Genomic DNA, 13,336 nt, shown 5'->3' with positions numbered 1-13,336 from the left:
TCATACAAAATGTAAAATTGTTTGTAAATAGTATTTTTCATGCAAAGTAATAAGTCATTTGTTATTTTATAAATGGCTAAAGGCAAATCTAAATGATTAATACTCCAAAAGATAAGTGGAACAGGACTGGAGTTTGCAGAGTTCTTTGGGGTTTTGATTTTGAATTAATGCTATCTTTTAAGTCCTTTCATTTTTCTCCCTTGGAAAGGGCCATCTTATTTTAAATTTTAGAACTCTATCAATAAAATTAAACTGGGAATGAAGGGAAGTTCCATGTGATGGAAAAATAAATGAGAAACTGTCATTTATCTTTCAGATTTTGGCATTACTGGACAGATATTCTTATTTCAAATCAGAAGGACGCATGCTTTCGTAGTATGTAGTAGAGTGGTGTGACTGATGAGACCTGAGAGCACTAGCGTTGATTCATATGTACTAAGAGAAGATAGTCAAGGGTCTTTGACAAAGGTGCACACTCCTGCACTTGTTTATTTATGTATATATGCTTAACCCTGTTTAGTGTACAGGTCTTTGAGTTTTGATGCGTACAGCTATGTAACCACCATCACAGTCAAGATGATAGGACCTTCTCTCACCTTGAAAAATCACTCATGCTATTTAGTAGTGATCCCTCCTCCCTCTGCTCCCCAGTCTTTGCTCTGTCCTGTTTCTGTGGTTTTGTTATTCCTCATATATGAAAGTTCACTTTTGCTTTTTTTGTATCACATGTAGTCAGAAACATTGTTAGATGGTATGACTGTTTTCACTGTTGAAAACTTAAGCTTCTGTTCTCTAAGGAAACAAAGATCGCAGTAAACCCAAGTCTTTCTTTAATGCGTGTAAGGCATTGCAGACCTAACTAAACATTTTTTAAGAAAATAAATGTTAATTTTAATATATATACAAGGATAAATACTAATTGCTAATAGTGTTTTTTTCTTAATATTCCAGATTTCTTTTGATGGAATCTATGCAAATATGAGGATGGTTCATATACTTACATCAGTTGTTGTAAGTTACCAGATTATTGGGGAGAAGCTGCCTTGGGAGTGTAAAGTAATTTCGTGATGCTAAAATGTAGACGAATGATTTTCAAAATAACATTTCTTAGGTCACATTTAATCGGATTATTTAGGGAAAAAAAAAAAAAGCTTAGAACTCCATCCAAACTATTGAGACACACTATAAAAGTATTCTTCTTAACCCTGGTATGTATAAAATAATAGTAGTAGTTGATTAGTGCATTATTTTGTCACCTAATAAAGCCAGAATCAGAAATACTTAACTTTAGTATTTATCTATCTATCTCTCTATTTATTTATTTAAACTTCAGTGTTTAAATTCATACTGCAATCTCTGAGCAGTGCCTCCTGAGGAATTTTGAGAATTCAATGTATTGTTAATATTTTAGAATTTATTGTTCTGTCAGTGAATACCTGATATGCTGAATGAAGCTTGGTGAGCTATATAAAAAAAGTAAAATGAAAACAATTATCCCTCTTGACTGGATAGGACACTGTTTTTTTGATAAATTAATTGTATGTTTTTAGGGATCCAAATGTGAAGTACAAGTGAAAAACGGAGGTATATATGAAGGAGTTTTTAAAACATACAGTCCTAAGGTAATTTTTACTCTTTTCCTTTTTGTTAAATGTAAAAGCCCGTGAATCATCAACTGCTGTATGTTTGTATGCCATCCTGACACTGTGTGTTAGTTCCTGATTTAGCAGTTTGTAATCGTTTCTGATATTTTCATGTTCTTTAAAGCACTTTTAAAAATTTACACTTTGGGGATGCCTGGGTGGCTCAGTAAGTTAAGCCTCTGCCTTCAGCTCAGGTCATGATCCCAGGATCTTGAGATCAAGTCCCGCATCGGGCTTCTTGTCACCAGGGAGCCTGCTTCTATCTCTCTGCTTCTGCCTGCCACTCTGCTTGTGTGCTCTCTCTCTCTCTGAGATAAATAAATAAAAAATCTTAAAATTCACACTTTGGTTTTGCTCTTTAGTTTGAAATACTGATTATTTTGTAGACTGGTTCATATAATTAAACTTGCTCTGTGTGCTTATTAAAATATCTTGACCTTTGCAAGCATTGGAGGTTAGAAGACATATTGAGTGGTTCATTATTTTCTTCATCATCACCATTAATGTACTTAAAACAGACTATGGTAGCAAGGACCAACTTCCAGATAAGAGGATTTTGAATGATGGAATAAATAATTGGTCATATTTTTGAGAAAAACTTATGATTATAAGGTTCTTTTGAGATAGAATATTTTTGTCAAAGACATAAATAGTACCTTGATGTGCTGAAGAATCCCTGTCATATTTTATTTTATAAGTAATTTGAATATTTACTCATGCTTTTCATTTTAGTGTGATTTGGTACTTGATGCTGCACATGAAAAAAGTATGGAATCCAGTTCGGGGCCAAAACGTGAAGAAATAATGGAGAGTATTTTGTTCAAGTGTTCAGACTTTGTTGTGGTACAGTTTAAAGATATGGACTCCAGTTATGCAAGAAGAGGTAAATTTTGATTTCCTAAATATGCTTCATGGTTTATAAGATATATTTAACCAAGGACTCTATACATCAATTATACAGACTTTTTTTTAAAGAATTTTTTTTTTTTTTAAAGAATAACCAGATTAAAATTAAAGAATAATCTGTTTAATGACAGATGGGAATTTTAATGCATTTTTGTTGAAAAATACTTAAAACTTCAGAGAAACAGTCCTTAGTAATTTTGGTAGGGTAGATAATAAGAGTTCTATTAAAGTTTGTAAAGGATTTTCTAGTTTCATGGTCAAGAATGCTATAGATCATATTCAGCTGAAATTTCTTATCCTTTTTGGCTTACAGTTCTTTAGTTTATAAATTTTTAGTTTTAAAATGGTTATAAATCATGCTTATTTAGTTTTATTATGATTTTAGTTCTATAAATGTTTTAGTTTTGTGACCTGGAAATAGAGCACAAGTCTCAGGGAGAAAGCCAAAGAGCTGTAGATGGAGAAACAATTGTCCAATGAAGATGAAAAAGGTAAAGAAGTAGAACATGCATATAAAAAAAAAAAAAATTCAGAGTATGGGAGTATGTTTTGACGATATAAAAGGGGTGATATAGTTATATTAAAATTTAATCTGGGGACGCCTGGGTGGCTCAGTTGGTTAAGCAGCTGCCTTCGGCTCAGGTCATGATCCCAGCGTCCTGGGATCGAGTCCCACATCGGGCTCCTTGCTTGGCAGGGAGCCTGCTTCTGCCTCTGCCTGCCTCTCTGTCTGCCTGTGCTTGCTCGCTCTCTCTCCATCACTGACAAATAAATAAATAAATAATCTTAAAAAAAAAAAAAAAAAAAATTTAATCTGTTTCAGGGGCGCCTGGGTGGCTCATGGGTTAAAGCCTCTGCCTTCAGCTCAGGTCATGATCTCAGGGCCCTGGAATTGACCCCCGCATGGGTGGGGGGCTCTGCTCAATGGGGAGCCTGCTTCCTCCTCTTTCCCTGCCTGCCTCTCTGACAATTTGTAATCTCTGTTGATCAAATAAATAAAATCTTAAAAAAAAATTAAAAAATATTTAATCTTTTTCAGATGTCCACTGAGGAGGGAAATATGGGAATGCTGTTACTTGTTTGGAGAGCATTCTTTGCAGTGTTGAGTGTTCATAACATGTTGAAAGGCTCTTCTGGGCAGTTTTGAACTTGGTTCTAAAATTCTTAAATTGATTTTCTTTTTCCTGGTCAAATTCTGTAGTCCATTCTCTTGAGTTTTAACTCACCACAATTTTTGATTTTCATTATTCAGTCTATACCAACAGCTGTTTTTGTCGTATTCATTTTTTTACACTGTTATTTAGAAATACAAGCCCCTAGAAAGTTAAAGCCTTTCTCTTGTACCCTTAACAAGGCTCTCACATATAGTTAGATTGTTCTTTTCAGAGACTAGGTACCTTTAACCGCTTTGCCGTGCTGCAGAAAGCACTGTGTTCTGTTTTTTGTACCTTGTACTCAGATGTCTGTGTTTCTGATTCACAACTCTGTCTAAGAGTCCTTCAATGGCCCATACAAGGAAACAAGTCTTTTTTTTTTTTTAGTTTCTGCCTTTGGAGTTGATCTTGTTTATGCCTGGGACCACAAAAATACAGTTACAGTTGAATGTAGTACATAGTACTCTAAAAAAAAGTATGGGCCACAACAACAAAATACTTCTTACTCTGTTGGGTACGAGGCTGTTTAGCTAACAGCCATTCACAATAGACTTTGGTTTTTTTTTTTTTTAATTAAAGATTTTTATTTATTTACCCAACAGAGATCACAAGTAGGCAGAGAAGCAGGCAGAGAGAGAGAGAGGAGGAAGCAGGCTCCCCGCTGAGCAGAAAGCCCTATGCCGGGCTCAATCCCAGGACCCCGGGATTATGACCCGAGTCGAAGGCAGAGGCTTTAACCCACTGAGCCACCCAGGTGCCCCTTGTTTTTTGTTCTTTTTTTTTTTTTTTTTTAAGATTTTTAAATTTATTTATTTGACAGACAGATCACAAGTAGGCAGAGAGGCAGGCAGAGAGAGAGGAGGAAGCAGGCTCTCCGCAGAGCAGAGAGCCCGAGGCGGGGTTCGATCCCAGGACCCTGGGATCATGACCTGAGCCGAAGGCAGAGGCTTTAACCCACTGAGCCACTCAGGTGCCCCCCCTCAGGTGAATTGGCATTTCCCAAATTTGGAAGGATAAATATTACTTGGAAGTATCTATGGTATCCTATTTTTTGATCCTCTTCAAAATAATGTCTTTAAATTTTTTATTTTTTTATTTTGTTATGTCTTTATTTCTCAGAAAATTTGTGTTCATTGTAGAAAGCCAAGAACATACAGATCAGAGTGACAGCTTTGACAGTGTTCAATACACTCATAACGGGCTGGATGTATTTTGCTATATACATAAAAATACAGTTTTTTTGATGAGGACATCCCATAGTGGAGTAATTTAAAGTGTTTTATATAAAGACTGTAGTGGTTTAGTGAATTACAAAGTTGTGTCTAGGGCATAGTATCCTGAATAAGTCATGTGTTTAGGATTTCAGATCTCTTTTTTTTGTTTGTTTTTTATTTTTATTTTTAGTTATTTATTTTTAAATTTTTTAATTATTTTAGATTTCAGGTCTCTTAAGCCAGGTTTTTAATACTGTCTGGCAGAAGTTGCCCTCTATAAGTATTATTTTGGAGATAGTAATTAGTATAAAGAAAAATTTTTAGAGTTATTAATTGGCATAGTTCATTAATTACAGAAATTAAGACACAATTCAGTAACTTGGTAAAGTGATGACACAAACCTAGCACTCAGTTCGTGATCCTGTGGTCCTGGTATCAAGTACGACCTTGGGCTCCTTGCTCAGCAAGGAGCTTGCTTTTCCCTCTGCCTCTGCCAGTCCCCCTGCTTATGTTCTTCTCTCTCTCTATGACAAATAAAATCTTTAAAAATTTATTTATTTATTTATTTGACAGAGACCGTGAAAGAGTAAACACAAGCAAGGGGGAGTGGGAGAGGGAGAGGCAGGCTTCCCTCTGAGCAGGGAGCCCAGTACAGGACTTAGTCTCAGGATCCTGGGATCATGACCCAAACCGAGGGAAGGCACTTAATGACTGAACCCCCCCAGGTGCCCCCCAAATCATGTTCTTAAACATTGTACTACTCTGACATAAATTATGTGGCCTCATTTGTTGTTTAGCTGTGTCAGAATAAATAAAAATAAATGTATTTACCTTAAAGGATTTCCCCACAAATAACGCCAAAGGTTAAAAAAAAAATTCTTGTTCAATATAAATATGCAAATTATTATATTATTTAAGATTCTTTTTTAAATCTTTGACTTTGTTTTTAATTTTTTTTTTTTTTTTTAAGATTTTATTTATTTATTTGACAGAGAGAGATTACAAGTAGGCAGAGAGGCAGGCAGAGAGAGAGAGAGGAGGAAGCAGGTTCCCTGCTGAGCAGAGAGCCCGATGCGGGACTCGATCCCAGGACCCTGAGATCATGACCTGAGCCGAAGGCAGTGGCTTAACCCACTGAGCCACCCAGGCGCCCAATCTTTGACTTTGTTTTTGGGGAGACTTTTAAAAGTTAGGTTATTATGACTTTTAACTTCTTAATGCTGACTATTGATTTTATAAGTTTGTTTTTTTATTTTAATACATTTATAAGGTTGTCCTGTTCATACATATATGCAAGTGAATAAGAGGCCTAGAAATAATTTTTTTTTATGATATGGTGGATAAGTTTAGTTTGATCTCGTGAATGAATACGTTACCAGATTGATTTGCAGACAAAATGAAAAGTAACTACGATTTTGTAAGCTTTGGGTTCCTTTTGCACATCCATAGTTAGACCATTAGATTATCACTGGAAAATTAGTGTGTGTTTTATACTTTATCTGAATTCCATTGCAGACAGAGCTGGGATGCTCTCAAATTACCCACTTCATTTTGCTACCTATTTTTTAGGGCATTCAGTTGCTTTGGTGTCTGCATTTTTCTACCTTGGAGTTGGTGTATTAGATCTACTCACTTTTTACTTGGTTTCTTTTCTCTTTCTAGTGTTTCTCTGTCTGCTTTTCTCCTTCACTCTGTTTCTGCTTTTTCTTTTGCTCCTTTTCATATTTTGCTTTTTTTTTAAATTTTTTTTTCTTTCTTTCTTTTCTTTCCTTTTTTAAAATATTTATTTATTTATTTATTTATTTATTTATTTATTTATTTATTTGACAGACCGAGATCACAAGTAGGCATAGAGGCAGGCAGGGTGAGAGAGGAAGAAGCAGGCTTTCCACGGAGCAGAGAGCCCAATGTGGGGCTTGATCCCAGGACCCTGGGATCATGACCTGAACCGAAAGCTGATACTTTAACCCACTGAGCCACCCAGGCACCCCTCATATTTTGCTTTTGATTTAATACCCCAACTCAACTACATTTTAGTTCTGTGGTCTCTTCCTTCTTTCCTTCCTTCCTTAGATATTATTTATTTATTTGACGGAGAGAGGGAGAGAGCACAAGAAGGGGGAGCAGCAGGGAGAGGAAGAAACAGGCTCCCAGCTGAACAGGGGCTCTATCCCAGGACCGAGGATCAAGATCCCAGCCAAAGGCAGATGCTTAACTGACTGAACCATCTAGACGACCCCTGTGTCTACTTTCTTTCTTTTTTTTTTTTAAAGATTTTATTTATTTATTTGACAGAGAGAGATCACAAGTAGTCAGAGAGGCAGGCAGAGAGAGAGAGGGGAGGAAGCAGGCTCCCTGCTGAGCAGAGAGCCAGATGCAGGACTCGATCCCAGGACCCTGAGATCATGACCTGAGCCGAAAGCAGCGGCTTAACCCACTGAGCCACCCAGGCGCCCCCAGTGTCTACTTTCTTATTTCATTCTCCTAACTTACGCTATTTTCTACCGGCTCATTTCCTTTGCTGTGTTCTCAGTCTAAAGAACGGGTCAACAAACTTAAGGCCTGTGGGCCAGATCCATTCATTGCTAAATAAAGTTTTATTTTAACAGGGTATGCCTGTTTATTCATGTATTGTCTGTAGCTACTTTGATGCTACAGTGATAACATTGAGTAGTTGTAATAGAGACTATATGGCTTGCAAAGTCAAACCAAATTTTCTGGTTCTTTACAGAAAAATATTGCCAACTTCCGTCCTGGATCTTTTTTCCTGCTGTGTTTGGGTTGTTAGGGCTGATCAAAAATATATACTGTACTCTTTGGTGAAATCATTTAGAACATACTTTGTCTCTAACTTATGCTTTGGCTCTAATACTGTGTAATTTCATCTATTCCTTATTTGTGACCATTGAAATTGGATTTAGTTTGAAGAGTCAGTTTTCTTACCAGCTTTTTGTCACAATAACTGAAAAAATCACAAATGAGGAAAGTAGTTATTGGGAAAGCCCTCCATCATCAACCAGCTGCTCCCTCCCCCACCTTCAACTTTATCTTCCCCTTGCTATCATTGCTCTCTTGCCTTTGGTTTTAATAAATGGGATGTTTCACTTCCTGCTGAATCCCAACTTCTCTGGTCATACCCTTGATACTATTTTACCATTCCTGGGTTCTTGCTCTTTTATGTCACCTCTGTTTTCAAGACTCTTCAGTCTTTTCCTCTCCAGTTAGTCTTTCCCGTTAGCCAAAACACCTGTACAAGTCCCTCCCTTCCTGAAAAGGATTCCCTTTTATCCTGAACTCCTACTTACTATCCTTTCTTCCTTTCTAATCCAAATTTTCTTTTTTCAAAGATTTTACTTATTTATTTGAGAGAGAGCATGGGGGGAGGGGCAGAGGCAGATTGTGGGACTTGATCCCAGGACCCCCAAGATCATGACCTGAGCCGAAGGCAGACTCTTAACTGACTGTGCCACCCAGGCACTCCATTACCTAAGCATCTTAACTCTTAATAGTTTCTTTTGACTCCTGCAACATAATCTGACTTTTATGTTCACCACTGGGGAACTACCTGGAATTAACCTCTCATTGCTCAGTCCTTTGTAGTCTTGCAGACTTCTATGGTTTTTTGACACTGTTGGTTTTATCCTCCCTCAGAAGCTGCTCTTCTGTTTTTCGTGTGTGTGTGTGTGTGTGTGTGTTTTAAGATTTTTAAAATTTATTTGACAGAGAGACAGTGAGAGAGGGACTATAGCAGGGGGAGTGGGAAAGGGAGAAACAGGCTTCCTGCTGAGGAGGGAGCCCAGTGTGGGGCTCAATCCCAGGACCTGAATCATGACATCATGACCTGAGCTGAAGGCAGATGCTTAACAACTGAGCCTCCCAGGCGCCTCTGTTTTTCATGTGTTTTATTCATCATTTCTTCCCTGACCATTTTTAGGCTTCATTTCTGTTAAAGTGGTCTTCATTGTGTCTGTATTTCCAGTGTTTGTTTCTTTGCTCACTGATCTTAACTGCCTGTCAGTTGTTTAATACTCTTCTAATGTCAGCAGCCACACATATGCCCAGCATCTTTTGTATTGCCTTTATGCCATGTTGTTTTATGTAATTAGATGTTTCTCTCTCCCCTGTTATACTTTGAGCTCCTTGCGCATGAATACTGTTTTGTCTTATTTTTGTTTTTTTGAGTTTTTACTTATTTATTTGACAGAGATCACAAGCAGGCAGAGAGGCAGGCAGAGAGAGAGGGGGAAGCAGGCTCCCTGACAAGCAGAGAGCCTGACTCTCGGGGCTGAATCCCAGGACCCTGAGATAATGAGCTGAGCTGAAGCCAGAGGCCTAACCCACTGAGCCACCCAGGTGCCCCTGTTTCATTTTTTTTTAATCCTTGTTGCCTCGCTTAGTATCTTCCCACATAGGACAGGCACAGTGTAAATGTTTCTTGAATGAATGAAATTAGGACCTTCCTGTATTTTTAAAAAACTATTTTATGCAAAGAGTGAGAAAACTAGAAGTGGTCTTATGTATACAGCCAGCCAGCAAACACTTACTGGGCCCTGGAATGTGTTCATTGCTCTACTTGTTTCTATGGACAGTACAGAGAAATTCAAGACTTAATCTATTTTGGGTCCCTTTTGAGAACTTCATGAAACTGTATACCCTAATCCTAGAAAAAACACGCACACAGACTTTTATATTTAATTCTGTAGTGTTCACAGTTCCTTAGGGAGTTCATGTACTCCATGTTAAGAAGCTCTGCTTCAGGCATTTTCACAGTTGGAAATACCAAGGCACATGAAGGAATTCAAGAAAAATGGAATGTTAAAATTGGTGGCATTGAATTCCAAATAGAGTTCAGAGACAAGTAGAATTGTAGTAGTTGGAGGAATTCGGGGTGTGAATGTGTGATTAGAGGTAGAGTGAAGTAAAGTAATACGTGATACTATTGTCGTTCTCATGTGGTTGTTCTGTAGCTCTGATAGGGCATGGTCCTAGGAGTAACAGAGAATGATCTCTTCTTCTTCTTCTTCTTTTTTTTTTTCCTTAAGATTTTATTTCTTTATTTGAGTGAGAGAGAGTACAAGCAGGATGAAGGGTAGACAGAGAGGGAGAGGCAGACTTCTTGCTGAGCAGGGAGCCCAACTAGGGGCCGATCCTAGAACCCTGAGATCACAGGCCGAGCTGAAGGCAGATGCTTAGCTGACTGAGCCGGCCAGGAGCCCTGGGAATGATCTTTTCTGAAAGGCATGACATTAGGAAGGCCGTATCAGTCATATCTAAGGAAGAGACAAATCTCTGCAGGCTGTGACTTGGAAAACCTTGAATTCTGAGGAGTCTGAATGTGTTCTAAATTCTTTCATGGGTGGTCTTATAGTAGGGTGATGAGGCCACAAGCCTTGCAGCTGAAGAGGCACATTCTTGGAGCTAGGAGTGCAGTCAGTAGGCTCTGTAGATGGGCAAGCCATGCTAATGTTGGACAGGCAAGCAGCTGTAATGCTGGACAAGTACTAATGATCAGTCTGCCTTTTGGCAGGAGGGAGGGTAGGCCCTCTGGTGAGTAGGCAGATGGGGTGATGGATAAGCAGGTGGTCTTGGCTGGGGGATATCCAGGGAGTGGTGCAGGAAAGCCCAGTAAAGAGATTGGCTTCGGCCTGTGGGCTTGTGGACTAGTTTTAATGTTGAGCCAGCTGAGTCATTTTGTGCTCTTAATGGTCTTCTGTTAAAACTTGAACCATCAGAAAGTTGACTTCCTCTGCTGTGGGCTAGTAAGAGAAGGTTGTGTGTCCATGCTGGGGGGAAGTGGTTGAATGGAAACTAACATTTACTGAGGCCAGTATGGAGGTGACACAGAGATTATTTTATTGAGATTTAAAAAAATAAACACATATAGTAGAACAGATAATGAAACATTAAACAGTAGTTGGAGGTATGCAATAGGGAAGTATTGCATGTTTATTAAAATATCTCTGATACGTTAAAATTTCATTTCCTCATATGTTTTTAGAGCATATAAAAATTCTCTGCTGTATTCTTCATGTGTATGCAAAGATCAAAACAGTAATTCTTCATTTAAAAAACAAAAGAAAATAAAAAGCAAATGAAAACCTAGAATAAAATAGAATTTTGTTTATATAAAATAGAAATATTTAGAACTAATAAGAGTAAGGTGGACTGATTGAAGATATATGAAAACTGTTGCTAACTATTGGACAGCATTCATCAGCTAGATATTTTATTTATTTATTTTTTTTTCAGCTAGATGTTTTAAAAGGAAAACGTCTTCACAATGGAACAAGACTTAAAGTGTAGAAATAAGCATAGTTTATGTGAATAGGCTGAAGACTTCATAAAAACACTACTGAAGAAAATAAAAGTAGATTAGACTAAATGGAGAAATGTGCCATACTTGCAATGGAAATATGTAACACTGTAAAATTGTCCTTTTTCCTCAAAATAATCACTAAAGATAGTATCTCTGTTTTTGTAGAAAGTGATAAAATGATCCTAACATTTTATTTATTTTTTTTAAAGATTTATTTATTTATTTATTTATTAGAGAGAGAGAGAGAGATTACAAGTAGGCAGGTAGAGAGAGAGGGAGAAACAGGCTCCCTGCCAAGCGGAGAGCCCAACACGGGGCTTGATCCCAGGACCCTGAGACCATGACCTGAGCCGAAGTAGCATTTTTGAGCTCTTCTGGCAGGTAATTCAGATGAGTCCAGGAAGACCATTTACTTGGCAGTAGTATGTAATGCTAGTATACCCAGTTACTGTCTGGTTTTAGTTTTATTTTTTCTGTTGCTCTGCACACAGTGAAGTCTTATGAATAGCACATATATTAAAAGTAGTAATAAAGCAGGGCAGTGAGGGGATGTGGATAAATTGTCTGCATTTTCTTTTCCATTTGACTGCTTTTTTACCCAGATCAGTCCTGGCAGAGAGTGTTAAGGGAGCATGTGCACTTGAACAGTAGTTCTTCTAATTTACATAAGAAAAGAACGGTCTGATTTGTATTTTATATATTTTGCAAAGAAACAGAAAGGTGTTTGTACAGCTGTAAAAATTGGAATTAATTCTATTCACTAGCTTTTTCTTAACCTTGGTCTCAACATTTTGCTATAGAATCGAGAGTAAATTGCAAAAAGAATACTCTATTGGCTAATGGTATTGGCAGTTAGTTCCCAAATTCTTTTTTTGCTTCCTAAACATTTCTGAATTTACTCCCCTCCCCCCTAAATTTTCAACAAAATCACTTTCTTTCCATTTTTCCTTCTCTCCCTTTAACTTTTTTTAAAAGATTTTATTTATTTATTTGACAGACAAAGATTACAAGTAGGCAGAGAGGCAGGCAGAGAGAGAGAAGGGGAGAAGCAGGCTCCCCGCTGAGCAGAAAGCCTGATGGAGGGCTCGATCCCAGGACCCTGAGATCATGACCGGAGCCGAAGGCAGAGGCTTTAACCCACTGAGCCACCGAGGCGCCCCTTTCTCTTTAACTTTTGAGATAAGAACAGTTACCTTTTATTAAAAAATTGCTCTAGCAGTGATTAGACAGATTTCATTTTTTTCTGATGGTATAGACTAAAGATTCCCCCTGCCCCTTCAAAATGGGTTCTGAACCAGGAGTCTAATGGAGAGGCTGAAAACAGAATGTCACCTCCTGATACCCCACAAAGTATCTTTCTGTTGGCATCTTTGTTAGAATTTCTTCTGATTTCTTTTGGAGATAATATAGAAAACAGAAGTCTAACATTTTCTGTAATCTGTCACCTTGGGATTTTTTGTTTGTTTAAGATTTTTACTTATTCGAGAGAAGAGAGAGGAAACAAGCAGGGTGGAGGGGACTAGGGAGAGAGAGAAGCAGGCTCCCTGCTCTTCAGGGAGGCTCCTGTGGGGCTTGATCCTGGGACCTTGGAATCATGATCTGAGCTGAAGGCAGATGCTTAACTAACTGAACCACCCAGATGCCTCTATCTTTTTTTTTTTTTTTTAATAATAATAAAGCAAGCCTCACAACGTGGGTTTCCATTTTTCTCTTGTTCTGTTACATTACTCTGGCTCTGGTGTACATTTGATTCTGTGGAGTCTTGGCTATTGATCTTCATTTAGATCTTTTCACAGAAGTCTATGGTTTGTGGGTTTAAGAGTTTTTGTTTTTTTTTTTTAAAGATTTTATTTATTTATTTGACAAAGAGAGATCACAAGTAGGCAGAGAGGCAGGCAGAGAGAGAGGAGGAAGCAGACTCCCTGCTGAGCAGAGAGCCTGATGCGGGACTCGATCCCAGGACCCTGAGATCATGACCTGAGCCTAAGGCAGCGGCTTAACCCACTGAGCCACCCAGGCGTCCCTAAGAGGTTTTTTTATTTGTTTTGTTTAAAGATTTTATTTATTTGAGAGAGAAAGTGAGTTGCGGAGGGGTGGAGGGGG

At 38.0% G+C, this 13,336-nt stretch overlaps 1 protein-coding gene across 7 annotated transcripts in view; it reads left to right on the top strand.

Annotated features, from left to right (window-relative positions):
* ATXN2 (ataxin 2) overlaps window positions 1-13,336 on the top strand; it is a 115,555-nt gene that overhangs the window by 36,589 nt on the left and 65,630 nt on the right. For all 7 annotated transcript variants that reach the window (XM_045073560.1, XM_045073559.1, XM_045073555.1 and 4 more), the window contains exons 3-5: window positions 952-1,011; window positions 1,551-1,622; window positions 2,376-2,526. In XM_045073560.1, coding sequence (XP_044929495.1) covers window positions 952-1,011; window positions 1,551-1,622; window positions 2,376-2,526 — 283 coding nt within the window. The remainder of the gene's footprint in view (window positions 1-951; window positions 1,012-1,550; window positions 1,623-2,375; window positions 2,527-13,336) is intronic.

Source organism: Mustela putorius, unplaced genomic scaffold (assembly GCF_011764305.1).
Source record: "Mustela putorius furo isolate JIRA1106 unplaced genomic scaffold, ASM1176430v1.1 tig00537248_pilon_pilon_pilon, whole genome shotgun sequence".
Lineage (NCBI taxonomy): Eukaryota > Metazoa > Chordata > Mammalia > Carnivora > Mustelidae > Mustela > Mustela putorius.
The sequence above is the reverse complement of the archived record's forward strand: the minus strand, read 5'-3'. Positions and strand labels throughout refer to the sequence as shown.